The sequence below is a fragment of the Chiloscyllium plagiosum genome, chromosome 43 (genome assembly GCF_004010195.1).
Source record: "Chiloscyllium plagiosum isolate BGI_BamShark_2017 chromosome 43, ASM401019v2, whole genome shotgun sequence".
In the NCBI taxonomy this organism is placed as follows: domain Eukaryota; kingdom Metazoa; phylum Chordata; class Chondrichthyes; order Orectolobiformes; family Hemiscylliidae; genus Chiloscyllium; species Chiloscyllium plagiosum.
Window position 1 is genome coordinate 13,033,084 of NC_057752.1, and position 22,669 is coordinate 13,055,752.

At 43.4% G+C, this 22,669-nt stretch overlaps 1 protein-coding gene across 4 annotated transcripts in view; it reads left to right on the forward strand.

Moving 5' to 3' along the window:
• The window catches only part of LOC122543389 (rho guanine nucleotide exchange factor 25-like), a 351,958-nt gene that overhangs the window by 232,479 nt on the left and 96,810 nt on the right, over positions 1-22,669 (forward strand). For all 4 annotated transcript variants that reach the window (XM_043682070.1, XM_043682072.1, XM_043682071.1 and 1 more), the window contains 2 exons: positions 4,594-4,886; positions 21,305-21,433. In XM_043682070.1, coding sequence (XP_043538005.1) covers positions 4,594-4,886; positions 21,305-21,433 — 422 coding nt within the window. The remainder of the gene's footprint in view (positions 1-4,593; positions 4,887-21,304; positions 21,434-22,669) is intronic.

Sequence of the window (22,669 nt, forward strand, 5' to 3'; positions counted from 1 at the left end):
GTGTCTATAAGGGTGTGTGTGGGTGTCTGTGTGCGCGTCTGTGTGTATCTGTGTCCATGTTTATGTGAGAGTGTGTGTGTGTAGGAATACCTGTGTGTGTGTGTGTAGTGCAATGGTGATCACCTGTAATGTGACCTGAACCCAAGGTCCCGGTTGAGGCCCTCCCTATGGGTACAGAACTTAGCTATCAGCCTCTGCTCGGCCACTTTCCTCTGCTGCCTGTCCCGAAGTCCACTTGGAGGATGGTCACCCGAAGGTCCGAGGCTGAATGTCCTGGACCACTCCGGCATCTCCAAATCCTTGTAACACAAATTCAACGATGTTTAAATACAAACTAAAAGCCCCATTAATCCCAAAACATTCTTTTACAAATTGAAAAGAAAATCAACAGCTTTTATATAATGCCCAAAACAAAATAAGCACTATTGCTGTATGGCAGTAACGTAAGGGTTTTTTTTAAAAACCAAGAGATGAGGAAAAAAAATGCCCAAAACACAGCTCAATACAGGATCCAAAAACATCACTCATACAGTACTCACACCAAAATCTATCTCTAACACCTTGGTAGGTTTTAATCACTTGTGACTTTAACTTGTAGTTCCAGTTCAGAGATAGCTTCTTCCTGGAGCCATACACCTGAGCCTAAACATACTCAGCTCTAAGTAACCTATTCAGGGCTTTATCCTAACACTTCTGATCTGGGACTAACACTTACTCCTCACTCTAAGGTAATCTAAAACCTTGGACAAACAGGATATTGAAGAAGGCGTTTGGTATCTTGCCTTTATTGGTCAGTGCATTGAGTATAAGAGTTGCGCGATCATATTGTAGCTGTACAGGACATTGGTTCAGCCACTTTTGGAATACTGCGGTCAGTTCTGGTCTCCCTGCTATAGGAAGGATGCTGTGAAACTTGAAAAGGTTCAGAAGAGATCGACAAGGATGTTGCCAGGGTTGGAGTGTTTGAGCTGGCGAGAGAGGCTGAGTAGGCTGGGGCTATTTTCCCTGGAACATCGGAGGCTGAGGGGTGACCTTATAGAGTTTTATAAAATCATGAGGGGCATGGATAGGGTGAATAGCCAAGGTCTTTTTCCCAGGGTGGGGGAGTCTAAAACTAGAGGTCACAGATTTAAAGTGAGAGGGGAAAGATTTAAAAAGCACCTAAGGGCAGCTTTTTCACCCAGAGGGTGGTTTGTATTTGGAATGAGCTGCCAGAGGAAGTGGTGGAGGCTGGTACAATTACAACATTTAAAAGGCATCTGGATAGGCATCTGAATAGGAAGGGTGTAGAGGGATATGGGCCAAGTGCTGGCAAATGGAACTAGGATATCTATTAGGATATAATTTGGGGTATCTGGTTGACATGGATGTGTTAGACTGAAGGGTCTGTTTCCATGCTGTACGGCTCAATGTCTCTTACTAACCCAAAATCCATGAACCCAAGCCTACAATAACTGATATTAAGAATATAAATAAATCAGAATTTATGTTGCAGTAATGAACTTCTGTTCTGTGGTTAAAGAAGATCTGCAATGTGAATGTGCGTTAGTGACCAACTACCATGTTAACTAACTGAACAAAAGGAAACGATGTATTGAACCAAGATTCACGATGGAATCTGACTAGTCCAGCACTACTGTCAGCTGGGATCATAACTTCACATGCTTAGCCCAGACTTTTAATGGTGTTGTTTCAATAACACTATCACAGCATCAAAGGTTAGATAGAGATGAAGAAGGAAAAGAAAGAAGACAAATGTAATCAAGTATTGTTTTTGTAGAAAGTCTATTGGTTCTTGGAAAGATTTTGCCTTTGATGGTGTGTGGGGGTGGGTCTTGTAAGACTAACAGATTCTTACTTCTTGTTGTCGGATCTCTCAGCTGAACCTGAAATTGGAACAGTTTAGAGAAAGAACTTTCTCCCATTTTCAATGGCTTTTCAGATGATTTTTTTTCTGATGCTATTTGTCATGACGTTACAGGCCAAACTAATGTCTGTTGTTAATACCTAACTAAAATGACAAAATATGGCTGTTGTACCGGTGTGACCTATGACAAGCCCAGTCTTTTTTTCCAAATAAGGTGGTGTATTAAACCATCACACACCCCGTGTTATCGCTTGTCATATTCTGATATCATATTCACTATGAAGTACTCTTTTTGAATGCTTTTTGGGGAAAAGCATTATGTTTTGCTATATCTATGGTCCAGAGTGAAGTTAAAAAAAAGTGAGCCAGCTGATCTGTGATAGTCCTGTTCTGTTGGTAGTCTATTCTTAATAGAGTGACTCATGAATTTCACAAATGGCTGTAATTGCCTACATTTAATGAGGCATTTGTTGGAGTTTTAGGACTGTATGGATCAGGTACAGCCATAAATCACATGAGGTGCAACCAATCATCTTAAAAGCTATTTTACTCATTTAAAAATGCTTTAAGATTGCAATATTTTCATGCCTATACTAGGCATGATATTGTATTGGTGGATCTGAAAAGGAACAGGCTTGCAGACGTGACAATCTTTTTTCTTAAAGCATAGTTATTGCTGTCCTTTCTACTGTTGCTGCTACTGCTGCCTCTTGTTTTCTGTAGTCAGTACTTTCAAAGTGACAAAAGGCACAAACTTGGCTGCCCAGCCATGTGATGCTTCACAAGCACAACTCCTTTACCAAATATCCAATAGTCTTCGATTGATTAGCCACATCCTGGTTTATTGTCTGAGAGGCTCCTGACAATCACCTTCATTGTCTCAAAGAAGATCCATTCATTTTATCAATATCCTGTGTTGGTCTCAGGCTGAGTGTAGCTGGCACCTTTACAATTGGCTGGTTTTTACCACTTTGGTTAGACAAGTCAGTTCAACAACTCAGATCAGCTGACCATGTGTAAATGTCACCATAGACAAACAGGACATTGGTTAGGCCACTGTAAGAATATTGCGTGCAATTCTGGTCTCCTTCCTATTGGAAAGATGTTGTGAAATTTGAAAGGATTCAGAAAAGGTTTACAAGGATGTTGCTGAAAATGTGTTGCTGGAAAAGTGCAGCAGGTCAGGCAGCATCCAAGGAACAGGAGAATCAACGTTTCGGGCATAAGCCCTTCTTCAGGAATGAGGAAAGTGTGTCCAGCAGGCTAAGATAAAAGGTAGGGAGGAGGGACTTGGGGGAGGGGCGTTGGAAATGCGATAGGTGGAGGGAGGTCAAGGTGAGGGTGATAGGCCGGAGTGGGGTGGGGGCGGAGAGGTCAGGAAGATGATTGCAGGTTAGGAAGGCGGTGCTGAGTTCGAGGGATTTGACTGAGACAAGGTGGGGGGAGGGGAAATGAGGAAACTGGAGAAATCTGAGTTCTCCAGTTTCCTCATTTCCCCTCTCCCCCACCTTATAGAGGTTTATAAAATTATGAGGGGCATGGATAGTGTAAATAGGCAAAATCTTTTCCCTGGAGTTGGGGAGTCCAGAACTAGAGGGCATAGGTTTAGGGTGAGCGGGGAAAGATATAAAAGAGACCTACGGGGCAACGTTTTACACAGAGGATGGTGCGTGTATGGAATGAGCTGCCAGAGGATGAGGTGGAGGCTGGTACAATTACAACATTTAAGAGGCATTTGGGTGGGTACCTGAATGGGAAGGGTTTGGAGGGATATGGGCCAGGTGCTGGCAGGTGGGACTAGATTGGGTTGGGATATCTGATCAGCATGGACAGGTTGGACCGAAGGGTCTGTTTCCATGCTGTACATCTCTATGACTCTATGAGATCAGCTGACCATGTGTAAATGTCACCATAGACAAATCAGGCCAGCTGACCATAAAGAAGTCTGATTATGCCAGGTCAGCTGACCATGGGTTAATTTCATGATACATAAGTCAAGTCAGCTGACCATGTGTAAGTTTCACCATAAAGAAGTCTGATCGGCTGACCGTATGTAAAGTTAACCATATGTCAGGTCAGCTGACCATGGGTAAATTTCATGATACACCAGTCAGGTCAGCTGACCAAGTGCAAATGTCACCATACGTCAGGTCAGCTGACTGTGGGTAAATTTCTAGGTAAAAACAACGACTGCAGATGCTGGAAATCAGAGTCTAGATTAGAGTGGTGCTGGAAAAGCACAGCAGGTCAGGAGGAAAATCGACGTTTCGGGCAAAAGCCCTTCATCAGGAATACAGGCAGGGTGTCTGCAGAGTGGAGAGATTAAAACATTTCACCACACACAAGTCAGATTGGCTAACTGTGTGTAAATTTCACCATGCGTCAGGTTAGCTTACTTTAGGTGGCCACCTTGGTCACATAATAGTCCACCTTTTGAAGGAAAGGGTCATTTCAAAGAGGCCAGGTTGAACAAAGTCTGTAGCTTAAAAGGTAGGTCATGCCATTCCTGGGCATGACATTAGGAAAGGGTTTAATATGTCAAAGATCAGTATCGGACCCTCCCTCAGCCTTCACTTTTCAACAGAAATGATTCCCAGCTTCCATCTTTCCAGGTAGTTACATCTCCCATTCTGGTATGATTGCGTGACAAAGGGTGTGTCCCACTCAGACAGCAAGGATAAGCTCAACGCCAAGCGCTGAAAGTTCTGCTCTCATTTTTTTCTCAGAATCGTACTCAGTGACGGGAAGCGATGGCAGCATCTCCACCTCAGTGGCCTCGATCCAGCCACAGCCCTCCACCAGTTCGGCTCCCAGCTCGCCGAGCTCCAAGCGGTCGGTGAGCACCTTGAAGAAATGGCTGACCAGTCCAGTCCGCAAGCTCAGCAGCGGCAAGATCGACCGGCAGGTGAAGAAACTGGAAAGCAAACCCAAGAAGGCGGAACGAAGGAAGAGCGTCGATGAGCGACGGAGGAGCATCGACCTGGGGATAGTCAACAAAGGGAGTGAAACTCAAGACACGGTGAGAGGCCTTTCATTTCGCGAGATATCAATCTTCAGTTCTCCAAATCAACTTCACTTTGCTAATGCTATCACCACTTAAAATCTTAACTGTTCTCCTTTAATCTTTCAAGGGATGTGGGAGTCGCTGGCAAGGCCAGTATTTATTGCTTAGATTAGATTAGATTACATTACATTACAGTGTGGAAACAGGCCCTTCGGCCCAGTTGCTCCTTGTTCTGAGTGACTTGCTTGACCACTTCAGAGAGTGATTAAGAGTCAGTCCTATTGTCGAGAGTCATACATAGACTAGAAGATAACATATTTCCTCCCTTCCTTCGAGGAACAGAGGAACAGGAGTAGGCCATTCAGCCCCTTGAGCCTGTTCTGCCATTCAATGAGATTGTGGCTGATCTGTGGCCTAACTCCACAGACCTGCTTTTGGCCCATGTCCCTTAATACCAATAACATTTATTGATCTTAGATTTAAAATGAACAGCTGATCCAACATCCACTGCCATTTGAGGAAGAGAGTTTGAAACCTCTACCACCCTTTGTTTGTCAAAGTGCTTCCTAACATCTCTTCTGAATGGTCTGGGCCTTATTCTCGGACTATAGCCCCCATTCTGGAATCCTCAACCAGAGGAAATAGTGTACCCTTTTCCACCATGTCTTTTCTAGTTAATATCTTGAAGATTTCAATCAGATTACCCCTTAACCTACTAAATTCACGAACATTAGTCAACCTTAGGTTTATGTGACAATTGACTGTTATTATACCAGTTTTAATTCCAAGGTTTTTTTCTGAATTCAGATTGCCATGATGGGGTTCACACCCATATCTCGGAACATTAGCCTGGGCATTTCAGATTACTTGTACCATTCCACCATTGCCTTCTTGTTTAGCTATTTGCAAACAATCTCTGCACCTTCGAGTACCTCAGTATATGTACACCACTGTGAAGGTTTTTCTGAGATGAATGAGATAGGATTAAAAACAAGTCTCCTTTTTCATCTTCTGCTCAAGCTTTGTCATTGAGATTCCTGATATATTTCACCATCTGGCCCAGCCAGGTTGCGAATGATTTTAAAGTCTGTGTAGCCTTGGGGAGAGATTGGCTTTGGTGTGGATGCAAAATGACTGCGAACCTATCTGCTGCCTGTTATACCCCAACCTCATATTCAGGTCTGTTTCTGTCAATGGGACTGGATGTATCATGAACAATAGTACGACTCACTGACATAGCATACTGGAGCTCAGGCACTGCTACTCCCAGCATTATCTCAAGTTAATGATTGTAAATAAGTGCATAGAATTCCTTAGTTTACCTTACTTTTGGATCCAGGTTGACAGAACACACAAACTGTTCTTCTGTACTCATCATTTATTACAGGATTAAACTCCAACCACAGATGAACAGTTACATACTGTCAGAATATAATACCACTAATTAAAATTCTAATCCCTTCAAAACTCCTACACACACACACACACACACACACACACACCCACACTTACTCACACATACACTCCCCCACACATACTCACTCATTCCCCTGTCACAGATACACACACACACTCTCATTCACAAACACACACACACACACACTTTTCAGTAGTCCTTGGCCACAAATTCTGTTGAGCTGGTTCTTGCAGATCTGAAAGTTTCTAGCTTCCCATCTCTGGATGCCTCCACCAATTTGCAGAGGCACAGGATGACTGGTTTGCTTGTAAAATATCTCTAACTTATCAATTTAAAGTCACATTGTACAGCAACTTCTGAAGGAAAATTAGTTTTGACTGCAGAGAACAGAGAGAAAGCGCCTGAGGGTGGAGGTCAAAAGATTTTGCTGTGTTTTGTGCCTAGTCTGACGAAGGAGCAGCACTCCGAAAGCTTGTGATTTCAAATAAACCTGTTGGACTATAACCTGGTGTTATGTAACTTCTAACTTTGATTTAATTATACAGAGTATAGGTGCATGGATGAGTATGCATATAGAACCTGACAGTTTGGAAACACAGAAGTGAATGGGAAATTAAGGAGGGTTGGAATCGATCAGACGGACTAGTGACTCTTTATCACTTCTGTAGGATATTGGTCAGTAATAGAAAGTCTGGCTGATTTACCACTGAGGCTGACCACAGTGATTCCAATACTTTCCCAAAGTACGTGTCAACATTGGGGGAAGGGGGGTGCGGGGTGCAGCTTTAGTCCTTGGAAATTCCACACTCCCACAAGAAAGAAGTCAGATCAATGAATACCTTCTGAGTGACAAAGACAGTCAGTTAACCATGGCTGTCAAAGGAAGTTAAGATTGTGTAAGAGTAAAAGAAAAGTAAAATTACCAGAAATAGTCATGAGTCTGAGGATTTCAGAATGCAGCAAAAGCAGACCACGAAACTGGTGAACAAAAGAATAGAATATAGGTGCAATCTAGCAAAACAAAGGTCTGTAAAAGCTTCTGTAGGTATGTAAAAAGAAAATGTTTGGTTAAAATAAAAGCCCTCAGGAGAATTTATAATAGGGTAAAGAGAAGTGGCAGAGAAGCTAAATGATTTCTTTGTGCCAGGTTTTATTGAGAAAGATATAAAAGAATTCCCAGAAATAGAGATCTGAGGGGCTAGGGAAAATGAGGAGCTGAAGGAAATTAGTGTTAATGAGAAGGTTATACTGGAGACATTAATGAGGCTGAACATTGATAAATCCCCAGGACCTAAGAGGCTACCTCCCAGAGAGTGGTGGCCTTGAAGATATTCGATGTATTATGGTACCAAAGGAGGCTATTCATCTCCATCAAATCCATGCCAGACCCTATTAATAATCAAATGTTCTGCCATAATACTCCTCCCGGCCTCGAGTGTTGGCAGGCTTTTACTCAGAGGTGGAGCAGTGGAGACACATTATGCTGTGTCTCTGCCTTCCACGAATGAAAATGAAATGAACATTTAGATATTTGAGTAGGTCACTGTGGCTGTGAGAGCACATCATAAACCTGGGGGGCTGGCAGAATAGACTGGGGAGACTGTGAAGCCGGTTCATGTGCCATTTTACAGCAGGATACCAATTTGACCACGTGTTAGTGACTACAATTCGGTCCCAAGGGTCCCAGTTGCATTATTTACTGCTTGACCCTTGCTTTTGTGGTTGCAACCTTGCACTCCTTCAATCCCAGTCGACCTCCAGCCAACTATTGGTCTCGAAATGTAGTCTCCATATAAGGTCGGTAAGGGCCGGTTTCCCCTCTCTTCCAATGACATTCCAAGTGGCTTAGACTGCAAGGCATGGAAATCATATTCACTAATGGTCTGACAAGGCAATAAAAGTGCTCTGGTTTGAACTGGAGGATTAAAGTCTCAGGGGAATGCCAGTATCTTGCTTGATTAACCAGGTTCACTGCCCATTGAGCAAAGCAACCACAATCATCAGGATCATGCTGGTGGTTTTCTCCTCACAAGCCACCTCACCACCTGACAATCCTGGTTAATATTCTTCCTCTCAATTCAATTATCCAATTGCCTTTTCAAAGAAATTTGTTTCGAGCAGAGAATCCCACCTTCAAGCCATCCTCATCTTTCTTAATCCAAGCCAGCGCTTCATAAGCTTTTTTGTCATGGGCCCCACTTTGAAGCTTGGAAGTTGTCGAGCCAACAGAGTGAGAGACCTGTGGCAGGGTGGCTTACAGCTGAGAGGCTGAGGTAGAAGGGTAATTGGGGAGCTGTGAGGGCGGGAGGTAGGTGGAGATCAGGAGTGTGGGACAGTGGGAAGGGAAGAGTGATGTTTAATTTTCAGGGGTTTTGAATGAACACTTACCTTTGGAAAGGCTCTTTTAGTTGGTCAATTAGACCACAAGCCTGCTTTCCTGAAAACAGACATGAGGATTTTAAGGGCCATCACAACTGTTAACACTTGGTCAGCGCTCCGTGTTAACCATTGCCTTGGAGCCCATGCTCCATCTTGCAATCCAGCTGGGGACTGTGACCCAACCTTGAGGAGGCCTGGATCTAAACTACCTTTGTGTTCTTTTATAAACAGGTAAGAAGGTTGTTCCATCTCACTAACCAAAGCGAGTAACCTCAAACTATTTACCTGAGGATAATCAGTCAGAACTTTGAAGAATTCTGAACAGGTCACGACTCCAGAAGCAGGGGGTCATAGTTTAAGGATACGGGGAAGGCCATTTTGCATTGAGATGAGGAGAAATGTCTTCACTTAGAGTGGTGAACCTGTGGAATTCTCTACCACAGAAAGCAGCCAGGGTCAGAACATTGAATGCTTTCAAGAAAGAGTCAGATATCATGTGTAGGGCTAAATGGTATTGGGGAGAAAGTGGGAAGAGGGGACTGAGTTGGATGATCGGCCATGATTGTATTGAATGGTGGAGCAGACTGAAAGGGCTGATTGGTCTACTTGTGCTCCTATTTTCTACATTGCTGTGACTTACCCTGCTCAGATCTGATGCACTAAAGCCCGAACATTTCAAATTTCTGCCCACATCAGAATCCTTAGCCCTGGTAAGAATCTACGGGAATCTGCTTGATCTTTGCTGTTTTTTGTAAACTCAAGTGCCTAAAATATACTTAACTTTCCAATGACCTGTTATAACATCTCTGAACAGGTTAATTAGAAAAAAGTATTAAAAATAGAACCACTTAATTAAAATCTGTTCAGTAAAAACAGCTGCGACACTCCACCAGGTTAACTGCCCAGAGGTTGAAGAGAAAGAAAAGTCCTCTTGTGACATCAGCTTTAATATGAGAATTGGGTTTCCTATTTTTATGGCCTTCCTGACGTGCATTCCCACTGTTAATACATTATTCCCTTTCCTTCCAAGTCAAGTTCATCCCTAAGGCAACCTGGGCTAAAATTTTATTAATTTATTCCTGCAATATGGGTGTCACTGGTTGGGCCAGTATTTATTGCCCGTCCCCAATTGCCCCTTGAGAAGGTGGGGGTGAGCTGCCTTCTTGAACCACTGCAATCCATGTGCTGTAGGTTGACCCACAATGTTCTTAGGGAGGGAATTCCAGGATTTTGACCCAGCAACAGTGAAGGAACGGCGATGTATTTCCAAGCCAGGATGTGAGGGGCTAGGAGGGGAACTTGCAGGGACTGGTGTTCCCATGTATCTGCTGCCCTTGACCTTCTAGATGGAAGTGGCTGTGGGTTTGGAAGGTGCTGTTTAAGGATCTTTGGTGAATTTCTGCAGAGCATCTTGTCTGCTGCTATTGAGTGTCGGTGGTGGAGGGAGTGGATGTTTGTGGATGTAAAGCCAATCAAACAAGGCTGCTTTGTCCTGGATGGCATTAAGCTTCTTGAGTGTAGTTGGAGCTGCCCAACTCCAAGTGGGGCAAGTGGGGAGTATTCCATCACACTCCTGACTTGTTCCTTTGTAGATGGTGGGACAGGCTTTGGGGAGTTCACAGGATTCCTAACCTGTGACCTACTCTTGTAGCCACAGTGTTTACTTAGCGAGTACAATTCTGTCTCTGGTCAGTGGTTACACCCCGGGGCCAATATACGTATGGAAAACATTTTCTATGATGCATTTTGGTAACTTTCCTTTCAATACCCAGCTGTGTCCTCTTTTATTGATTTCTTATTTTAATATCTGCTCTGGCATTCATTCATTTTTATCCAGTCTATAACCATATGTCTGTTTTAGTTGCACATCTAATAAAGCTGTTCATTTGTGGAAACTCAGCCTTGAGTCTTTTCTGTCTTTTCATCAGAATTCACTTGATTTGGACAGTTTGTACCTCCTGTTTTAATCGTTCTCATGCTGAACCACCATTTCTATTCACCAACTGTTCGATTCATTTGCTTTACTTGTTTCCATTTACTTGCTTTGTTGTAACTTGTACTTTTGCAAGTGTTTTCTCCTTGGCCTCATATTCTGCTTTCATGCTGAGTGTTTCCCAGCAATAATGTAACAACAAGAAAAATGCGTTGTCAGCCTCTGTCACTTGGATTTGATCAAGGATTCGCTCAACAATCTTCTACCACTTGCTGAGTCAGGACTTTATTTGCAAATCAATCCCTGGCGTCATTATGGCAATTGACTCAGCAACCTTCGAGTATAATTTAATACACCATCTTACACTAATACGGTTACTGAACTGTGAATATTATAATATGTCATGTTACAGAAGCGTCTTTGACCTTGAGTGTTATTACAAATTATGATAAGAGAGCCATTGACCTGTAAACAATGTGGGCATCATTGGTAAGGCTCGTATTGCTGCCAATCCCTAATTGCCCTTGAATAGACTGGCTGTTTTGGCCATTTCAGACAGTGGTTAACAGTCAACCACATTGCTGTGGGGCTGGGGTCACATGTAGACAGATTTCCTTCCCTCAGTTATAGTTGTCACAGTCACCATAAAGTTTAGTTTTCCATTCCACATGTATGAATTGAATTTAAATTCCACCAGAGGTTTGAGCCTGTGTCCCCAGAACATTTGGATTATTAGTCTAGTCACATTAGTGCCATGTCACCATCTCTCCTGTAACCATATCTGATAAGGTAAAGGTAGAGTTTCCATACTGTTAACAGACTGAAGGGTTGCTCTCTCCTTAGACAATGAAGACTGGTGGTGTTTTAACCTGAGGATCACCATGCCTCAGACAAGGGGAAAGGTTGAGAAGGAGAATTCTTAGTGGTGACCTTAGCCAGTGTTGGAATTGAACCAACGATGTTGGCATCACACAGCATTACAAGCGAGCCATCAAGGTAATTGACCCCCACGCCATAGTGATAGAATGGCTGGCTCTCAAGTATTATAAAAGGTTATACTGGCCCAGGTTTTCCAGTCAATTGCAATGGCATTGCTTATTATGACCGTACCTGGTTTATAGAATGCTGTACCATGAACCAATGTTGAAAGGATCAGTGAAGCCTGTTGTACCTTGATTTGAGAGAGTTTCACCTTTAAGGTGCCATGTGTATAGTGTTGTGACCCTGCTTGGCAGTTTATCTGCTTTGGACTTGGAACCTGCTCCCATAGAACTCAGTTGGTTTGCTGTAATGTCTGCTTCATAACTTATTCTGTTTCACTGTTTTAAGTACTCTAACCCTAATTAATCCCTGATGAACGATAATTAGACCATTATCATTAATGTGATAAGGCCTAGCATTTTTGAAATCAGAATGTTTGCAGACACCAATTATCCATTGATAAAGTCTGATGTCTCCTTTCTTAATTGCACATGCATCTCCACACAAGAACATAAGAACTAGGAGAAGGAGTAGGCCATTCAACCCCTTGAGCCTGCTCTGCCATTTACCACAATCATCTTGGCCTCAACTCCACTTTCCTGTCTGCTCTCCATAACCCTTCAACCCATTACTAATTAAAGATCTGTCTCTCCTCCTTAAATTTACTCAATATCTCAGCATCCACCGCACTCTGGGGCAGTGAATTCCGCAGATTCACAGCCCTTTGAGAGAAGTAGTTTCTGTTTGAAATCTGCTACCCCTTATTGTAAAACTATCATCTCTTGTTCTAGATTGCCCCATGCACAATAGATGGCCAATTTCCACAATTTTTTTAAAAACTTCTTTGTTTAACAACTTTTTTTTCATGTATGCACTTCAGCAATCATTCTTTTTTTCATTTTTAAGGATTTGTTAACATTTTTTCATTCCTTATTTTCAATTTATTCCAGAACTTTTGCTGCTTCGACCCTCTTGGGTGTCAGCAAACGCAGCCTTTTGAAATATTTAAATACTTTCAAACGTATTTATAAGCTTTGAAATCTATGGAACACTTCTAACTGCTTTTGGATGCTCTCCTTTAAAAATTGTTGCATGCTTGTAAAGACTTAAAACAAAATGTCTTTTACATCTTTGAAAACCTCCAACAAACTTTGGAATTCCACTTACTCCCCAAAGGGGAGTGCTTGGGAGAAACTGGGTTGATTTTTCCAAAAGGATCTGAGAATCCAGAGTGGAATGGAAAACTTGTAATAGGAAAATCTGTCTGGGAAAAGAGCAAAGTGTGCTCCCATAAAATAAATTTCAGACCCCCACCTCCCGCTTAGAAGCACATGAATCTCTGACTCCCTCTCAGCCTGCCCCATCTGGAATGACACGGAAACTGACCAGACTCATTCAGAAGAAACATCTTATCACGTACCCCCATTCCACAATATTCAAAACATGCAAAAGCTAGGATTTAGAATTCTTATTACATCACTAAATCCTTTCTGAAATGAGGACTGTGGAAAAGCACCAGTTCTTTGTCTATTTTTAATATCCTTTTGTCGAGTGCACAGTAAATAGTCATCTTTGCTTGTCAATTACCCCTTCTACTGGCATCATTGCTTATAATTTAATAGTGCTGACAGATGTTTCGTGGTGAGTGTTTTCAGCTTCAAGCACACTTTTGAATTTCCCCTAAGATCACTTTGTCCAAACTGGCAGCATCAAAAGCCCATTTATTTCAAAGATTATCAAGGCAAATGGTGTGTTGGCCTTCATTGCGAGAGGAGTTCGAGTTCAAACATCAGGATGTCTTACTGCAGTTATACCTTGGCCTTGACCTGGAACATTGTGTGCAGTTTTGGTCTCCTTAAGTGAGGATACAGAGGGAATACAGCTGAGGTTCACTCTGCTGATCTGGGTATGGGAGGACTGTAGCATGACCAGAGATTGGTTTGACTGCACGTGTTCATTAGAGTTTAGAGGGATGAAAGGGGATCTGATTGCAATGTATTAAATTCTAAGAGGGAGATTTTCCCTTCGTTCAGGAGTCACAGAGGGCACAGTCCCAGGATACAGAGTAGACCATTTAGGAATGAGTTGAGGAAACATTGCTTCACTCAAAGGATGGTTAACCTGTGGACTACTCTTCCACAGAAGGCTGTAGAGGCTGGGTCACTGAGTATGTTGAATTGAATTAGCGTTATTGTCACATACTGAAATGAGTACACTGCAAAGTTTACAGTCACCGCATTACAGCGCCATCTTGGATACAAAGTAACCTCGGTACAGATACATAAGATCAAATTCTTAGGAAACAAAAAGAATTAGAAAAGTAAATAAATAAATAAATAAATAAATAGTTGAATTATAGGTTATTGGATTAAATTAGAAAAATAAAGATGTGAAAATTCAAGATATTTTAGATTTTAAAGACATCAAGAGGTATGGTGAAAAAGCAGGAATATGATATCGAGATAGAGGATCAGCCATGATCCTATTGAATGGCAGAACAGACTTGAAGGGCCAAATGGCTCCTGTTTTTTATATTTGTATTTTATGTCCACTCCCTTCTATGCGCTCTATGCCATCAAGCAAAGAATGAGATTGCAATCTCAAAGTCTATGGCTTTTTTTTTGTCTTGATCAGGACTTGGTGTCTCAGAAGATCAGATTTTACAAAATGATGCAGAGGAGAAGGCAGGCTGAGCTGTAATGAGTCTCAAGGCAACCATTTTCAACGGAGATACTGAAGTTTATTTGGAAAGGAGCTCCCTGATTGGTGTGCCTTATTCAGTGTTAATGAGCTTGATGAGTTGAAATGTTTTAATGTGGACATCTGAGGCTACCAAATGATAATCTTGCAGTCAGTACTTTTGGAAAGTGAAAATGCTTTGGATTGAATTTGTTCCATTTAGATTCAGTTTGCAACATGTTTGAAACCTCGCTATTTAAGTAGTGATTCATTTTGTTGCATGTTATAAAGAGCGTTTATAATAAATATGATTTTTTTAATGTTCTATCATGGGATGTGGGCATTGCTGGCTGGGCCAGCATTTATTACCCCGTCCCTAGTTGCCCCCTTGAGAAGGTGGGAGTGAGCTGCCATCTTGAACCGCTGCAGTCCATGTGCTGTGTGTTGACCCACAATGCCCTGAGGGAGGGAATTTCAGGATTTTGATCCAGCAACACTGAAGGAACGGCGATGTATTTCCAAGTCAGGATGGTGAGGGGCTTGGAGGGGAACTTGCAGGGGGTGGTGTTCCCACGTATCTGCTTCCCTTGTCCTTCTAGATGGAAGTGGTCGTGGGTTTGGAAGGTGCTGTCTGAGGATCTTTGGTGAATTCCTGCAGTGCATCTTGTAGATGGTACACACTGCTGCTACTGAGCGTCGGTGGGGGGAGGGAGTGGATGCTTGTGGATGTGGGGCCAATCAAGTGGATTGCTTTTTCCTGGATGGTGTCGAGCTTCTTGAGTGTTGTTGGAGCTGCTCCTATCCAGGCAAGTGGGGAGTATTCCATCACACTCCTGACTTGTGTCTTGTAGATGGTGGGGCAGGCTTTGGGGAGTCAGGAGGGGAGTTTTTTACCACAGTATTCCTAACCTCTGAATTGCTGTTGTAGTGACTGTGTTTATGTGGCAAGTGTAGTTAAGTTTCTGATCAATGATAACCCCCAGGATGTTAATAGTGGGGGATTCAGTGATGGTAATGCCATTGAATGGCGGGGTGGGGGAGCAACAGTTAGATTCTGTCTTATTGGAGATAGCCGTTGCCTGGCACGTGTGTGGCTTGTCACTTTTGAGCTCAAACATGGCCATTGTTGAGGTCTTGCAGCTTTTGGACAGTGACTGCTTCAGTATGTGAGGAGTCAGGATGGTGCTCTACTGAAATTAGGTCCAATTAGACCATCACATTTGTGCCTTTCTAATGATGGATGCGGTCCTATGGCTGCCAGTATAAGCCTGAAATGAAAATGAGTGAAACTCACCTCCAACCTCCACTCCCTCAACCACCAAAGTTCAGTCACAGCAGTGTGTACCACCTACATGCTCAACTGCACATTTAGGTTCACAGAAACAGTTCTTGTGGGCGGCACGGTGGCACAGTGGTTAGCACTGCTGCCTCACAGCGCCAGAGACCCGGGTTCAATTCCCGCCTCAGGCGACTGACTGTGTGGAGTTTGCACGTTCTCCCCGTGTCTGCGTGGGTTTCCTCCGGGTGCTCCGGTTTCCTCCCACAGTCCAAAGATGTGCAGGTCAGGTGAATTGGCCATGCTAAAGTTGCCCGTAGTGTTAGGTAAGGGGTAAATGTAGGGGTATGGGTGGGTTGCCCGTAGTGTTAGGTAAGGGGTAAATGTAGGGGTATGGGTGGGTTGCGCTTCGGCGGGGCGGTGTGGACTTGTTGGGCCGAAGGGCCTGTTTCCACACTGTAAGTAATCTAATCAAATCTAATCTAATCAAAGTAATCTAATCTAATCAAAACACTGACCAGGTTCCTGCTATTAACAAGACTATCGTTTATTCCAAAATTAAGCTCTAGCTACTGGTAAACAAAACAATGAACCACCGACATATACTTTGCTCCTTGGAACTCTAAAACCTTTTTAAAATCCCTACATAGACAGACAATACACAAGATTGGTGTTACCAGTGGGGAAACACAGTTCAATAACACCAGTTCACAGGCTTCAATGAGATATTCCTTTATCTTCCCAAGACCATCTGTTTATTGATCCTCTTTCTCCACATTCTCAGTTCTTTACTGAGAATCCAGGGACTACACATTACTTGTTCAGTTTCATAGTCACTACTTAGTGGCAACAACCTCTAACAAAGTGCTGGAAAAAGAGAACTGACTGTCTCTAGACTCGAGTTACTCTGCTGCAGAGATACAGAGATAGACCCTGCTGCTTCCAGTCTGGAGACCTTCTGCCTCTGTATTGTTCACTTACATCAACTGCTCAGGATCCAATAGAAGAGTTATCTTCAGGCTTATCTCTCCTCTTCCACTGCCTGAAAAGCAGCCATGTAAACACAACTGACAATGAGTCCCAGTCACTAGTTTTTAAAAGCGCAACAATTCTTTTCTGAGTTTTTTTTTTAAATCAATCCTTTTCCCATTTTATTCCACAATCAAAACTACAGAAAAACCAGACATTGAAGTCTTTACAGTAACAGAGTCCCTGACCTGACAGAAACAGAGCAAGGACTTTGAACACACTTGAGAGATGAGTCCCTAACCCACCTTTTGGCCTGGTGTCAGCCATTATGCATATGTTGGGTACTCCTTGTGCCAGAATTGGTGCTGCTGGTTTGCCCACGAGGCTGGGCAACAAAGTATGGATGGCACAAGGTGGTTTGCCCCAGTTTTGGAAAATACCCTTCTGCCGTAGCATGCCGTTTTCCATTCCTCACACTAGTCATCCTGTAGCCGGTGTAACTAGGCTGCTAAATTGGTGCCACATTGTGGTTAATTTTGTGCTCAGGACCTATAGCTACTGGAAACTCGATTCATACTGCCTAGCCTCTCACAATGGCCCTGTACATTTGTAATCTGGTCCACAAGCTGGACTGTGGCCCACCAGGAATTGTATCGCAATCTAAAAACACCCTTGTGCCGTCTTCACCATTACATATAGCACTTTCTGGATGGCAGTATCTTGCAGTGCCTAATACAACCAGGGCAGCGGAGGCAGGATGGGTGAGAAATCCAGTGGATGGCATCAACTTACCAGCCTGGCCTCTTCTTCAATGTCAGACATTCACAAGATGGGTGAAACGCCAACCCATCACTCACTGTCCTCACTTCTAGTTGACATCCTGCCGTTGTTGGGTTCTACCCCGTTTGCCAGTCCCTGCCATTCATTGCCCACTGGACCTCCATCCCAGGGATGTCACTGACGAATTCTGATAGGAATGTTTGCGGCCAGCAGTTCATCAGTCATGGCTAGGTTCACCTGTATCCCAGAGAGTCATTGTACCAGTCAGTCTGAGAATAAGCACTGGTGTTAATCTGATGGTTTCATAAATCCTAACCAGAACAGACTTGAATGGGTAATTTCCCCATCAGTCACGCATGTTATAGACCAGACCAAACTCCTTCAAAATATATCAAGGAGATAGCCTAGATTTGAACTTTTTATTGTGTTTAAAAGCAAGTGTAAGCTGTGTTCTAGATGTGGTTTACTTGGTCCACCAAGAGGCTTTAAGCAAACTATACTTTATTCTTACACCACAGTTAAAATACAAACAAAAAAGGAAGAATTGGCGTAATGTTAATTCTATCAAAATACTTCACAAAATAATGTGTTATTTAGCTACAAATCATCAACTGTTCCAAAATGCATAAACACACCCTTGGAAAAGGCAAATTCAGCAAAACAGATTTTCCTCACATGCTATCTCCTCCAGTCCAGGAGAAGGAACCAACAGAATGAATCCAGCTAGAGAGAGAACTCGAGCTATTAGCTGCAGCAGGGAGAGAGAGGCAGAGCGCTATATCTATCTGCTTCAACAGCCAACTGCAAATCCCGAATGAAAGCAAAACTGAAACCCTGGCTCTGTGGGAGCTTGACTCCACCTACTTTGGTCTAATTTAAAACAAACACTCGAGGCGCTCAAAGTTATTTCCCCACTGCTTTTGAAACAGATAATCCGGTAACACTGTGGCAACCCCTGTTTGCAAGAAGGGCAGCACAGAACACATCTCCCTTAAAGACACAGTACCGTCACACACACAACATGAAGTGACTGGGATTGAGTTTACGCACTTCATTTGTATTTTGTAACTATCCTTCAATAACTGCATTTTGCTGAAGAAATAATCCTGCTTTTATCAGGAGGTGTTACTGTAGTTTAGCAAGACAGGTTATGTTTGCTGAATGAGCAGACTGCTCTCTGCTGGGCAAAAATCAAACAGTTTGTGCTAGTTTCTGGTAATGTACCTTGTGGTGCCCAATACAACCGGGCTATTAGCTGCCGACTGTTTGTAGCAAGACCCACTAAAGGTCCTCCAACCTATAAGATGATGCAGTGATGTCAATGATATAATGTGTGAAGGCACTGAGTGGCTCCAAATCAGGATCATGGTAGACTCTGGTTGTGTACCAAATGTAATTTAAATAGAATCACTCAGACCCTGAATAATTGTGGTACAATGTGGAAGCAGGCCATTCAGTTCATCCCAACCCTCCAAAGAGCATCCCAACCAGACCCACCCACTACTCTATCCCTGTAACACTGCATTTCCCGCGGCCAATTCACCTAACCTGCGATTCTTTGGACTGTGGGAGGAAACTAGAGCAAACCCATGCAGACACAGGAGGAATATGCAAACTCCACACAGACAGTTGCCCAAGGCTGGAATCAAACTGTGGTCCCTAGTGCTGTGAGGCAGCAGTGCTAACCACTGAGCCACCATTCCATCCAATGAGCTATTGATCAAATCTCATCAGATTCTGAAGGGGCCAGGGAAAATGCTGAGAGGTTTCCCCTCATGGGAGTGTTTCGGACCAGAGGGTATAGTCTCAGAATAAAGGGGTGTTATTTTAAGACTGAGATGAGGAGGAATTCCTTCTCTGAGAGGGGTGAGTGTATTTGGAACTCTTTGCCACACAAAGCTGTGGGGGCAAAGTCCTTGTGTATAGTTAAGGCTGAGAGTCACAGAGTCATAGAGATGTACAGCACAGAAACAGACCCTTCGGTCCAACTCATCCATGCTGACCAGATATCCTGAATTAAATTAGTCCCGGTTGTCAGCATTTGGTCCATATCCCTCAAAACCTTTCCTATTCATATACCCATCCAGATGTCTTTTAAAAGTTGTAATTGTATCAGCCTCCACCACTTCCTCTGGCAGCTCATTCCATACACGCACGACCCTCTGTGTGAAAAAGTTGCCCTTTTAAATCTTCCCTCTCTCACCCTAAACCTCTAGTTCTGGATTCCCCCACCCCAGAGAAATGACCTTGTCTATTTACCCTTCATCCCTCAGCCTCCAATGCTCCAGGGAAAACAACCCCAGCCTATTCAAGCTTTCCTTATAGCTCAAATCCTCCAACCCTGGCAACATACTTGTAAATCTTGTCTGAACCCTTTCAAGTTTCACAACATCCTTCCTATAGCAGGGAGACCAGAATTGAACACGGTATTCCAAAAGTGGCTGAATCAATGTCCTGCACAGCCACAACATGACCACCCAACTCCTTTACTCAATGCACTGACCAATAAAGGAAAGCGTACAAATGCCCTTCTTCACTATCCTATCTACCTGTGACTGTACTTTCAAGGAGCTATGAACCTGCACTCCAAGGTCTCTTTGTTCAGCAACACTCCCATTATACACTTACCATTAAGTGTATAAATCCTGCTAAGATTTGCCTTTCCAAACACTCCATCTGCCACTTCTTGGCCCATTTGCCCATCTGATAAAAATCCCGTTGTACTCTTGAGATAACTTTCTTTGCTGTCCACTACACCTCCAATTTTGGTGTCATGTACAAACTTACTAACCATACCTCCTATGTTCACATAGAAGAAAGTGAGGACTGAAGATGCTGGAGATCAGAGTCAAGAATGTGGTGCTGGAAAAACACAGCAGGTCAGGCAGCATCCGAGGAGCAGGAGAATCGATGTTTCGGGCATAAGCCCTTCATCATGCTCTCATTCCTGTGTAAACAGTGATGCAAAATATTAATTTAGTATCCCACCGATCTCCTGCGGTTCCACATATAGGCTGCCTCGCTGGTCTTTAAGAGGCCCTAATCTCTCTCTGAGTTACTCTTTTGCCCTTAATGTACTTATAGAGTCTCTTTGTTTTTTTCCTTCACCCTATTTTTGCCCTCCTGATTTTCTCTTAAGTATACTCCTACTGCCTTTATACCTTTCTAGAGATCCCTGCTGTCTATACTTGACATATGCTTCCTTCTTTTTCTTGACCAGAGCCTCAATTTCTCTAGTCATCCAGTATCCCCTACACCTACTAGCCTTGCCTTTCACCCTAACAGGAACATACAGGATGGCATGGTGGCTCAGTGGCGAGCACTGCTGCCTCACAGCGCCAGGAACCTGGGTTCGATTTCAGCCCCAGGTGACTGTCTGTGTGAAGTTTGCATGTTCTCCCTGTGTCTGCGTGGGTTTCCTCCCACAATCGAAAGATGCGCAGGATCAGTGAATTGGTCATGCTAAATTGCCCATAGTGGTCAGGAATGTGTGGGTTAGGTGCATTAGTCAGGGGTAAGTGTAGAGTGGTAAGGGAATGGGTCTGGGTGGGTTATTCTTCGGAGGGTCAGTGTGGACTTGTTGGGCCAAATGGCCTGTTTGCACACTATAGGGATTCTATGAAATACTGTCTCTGGATTCTTGTTATCTCATTTCTGAAAGAGAGGGAGATTCTTGATCAGTCGAGAATCATGGGGTTAAGGGGAAAATGTATGAAGTGAATGTCGGATCAGCCATGATCCTGTTGAATGGTGGAGCAGGCTCGAGGGGCCGCATGGCCCACTCCTGTTCCTATTTCTGATGGTAACCCTGTGGTTCCATTGTGGAGAGACACTGGTAGGAAGCATGTCATGGGATATCATGGCATGTTACCTGTGGTTTCCTGTGTACTGAATGTAACAGATGGAAGGGTGTGCTGCTATGAATTGGGTGCACTGGGATGTCGGGACCCTGAAATCAGACCTCTCTGGCTCCAAATGAACGGATTCAGGTTGTCATTGTTTCCTTTCACTTTTGACAGAAAGGCTGGAAGGATGGATCACTGAGCCGCAGATTATCCCGAGATGAACAAACACCAGCTGTGATTCCGGAGTCACCGACAGCGCTTACTGACATCCCAAAGAAGGAGATGGAAGAACAGGATGCTGCAGTAGGTCTTCGATGTAATCTTCATCTCCTTTTCTTGGTCATTAGAGTGGCCCACATCATGCAGTCCTGGGACAATCAGCTTCAAATACGGCAACAAACAATAGATTGTTCTTACAGGGTTAAAAGTAAAGAAGGTGCACAGATTTTCAATATATAAACATGTGAGTTAGGTACAGGAGTAGACCACCCAGTCTCTTCAGCTGGCTGTGCCATTTATTAAGATGATGGCTGATCCATTCAACCCCAGTTTCCCAGCTGCCCCTCCCGATAAAGTTTGATTACTCAAGAATGTTTCTACCTCTGCTTTAAAAATGAATGTGCTGGGCTGCACTGGCCTGGGGATGAGAATTCCACAGACTCATAACCCTCTGAGAGGAAAGAATTGTCCATCTTAAATGGGAGACTCCTCATTTTTAAGTTACTTTAGTCTCTTCTACAAGATGACACATCCTTTCAGCTTCCCACTTGTCAAGATCATAGAATCCCTACAGGCCATTCGGCCCATCAAGTCCACAGTGATCCGCTGAAGAGCATCCCACCCAGACCCACCCCACAACCCTGCATTTCCAATGGATAACCCACCCAGCCTGTACATCCCTGGACACTAGGGGCAGTTAAGCATGGCCAATCCATCTAACCTGCACATGTGGGAGGAAACTGGAACACCCAGAGGAAGCCCACGCAGACACAGGGCGAATGTGCAAACTCCACATAGATAGTTGCCCAAGGTTGGAATTGAACCCAGCTCACTGTAAGGCAGCAGTGCTAGCCACTGTGCCACCCCAATCAAATCTGTTTCACTCAGATCACCTCTCATTCTTTTAAACTTCAATAAATACAGGCCCAGCCCATCCAACCTTTCCTCATAAGACAATCCCTTCATCCCAGGTATCAGTTGCTTCTCACGCTGTCTTAAGTAAAGAGATTGAAACTGTACACAGTCCTCCAGCTGTGGTCCCACTAATATCCAATATCGCAAATCTTTCCCCTTGTAATAAATGACAACATTTCATTTACCATCATAAACACAATGGGCAAAATGTTTTGTGGGAAGATCTATCTAATAAGGTGTACCAGAAACAAAAATACTCCTGAAAATATTAATACTTATTTTGTTCAGACAAATTACTTACCAGTGGGGTAAACATTTGAGGAGGTTCAGTTGGTACTTTATGAAATATTGACACCACTGCACATAAAGTTGGCCACCATTATTTGTAAAGGACTTCAGAAAAGC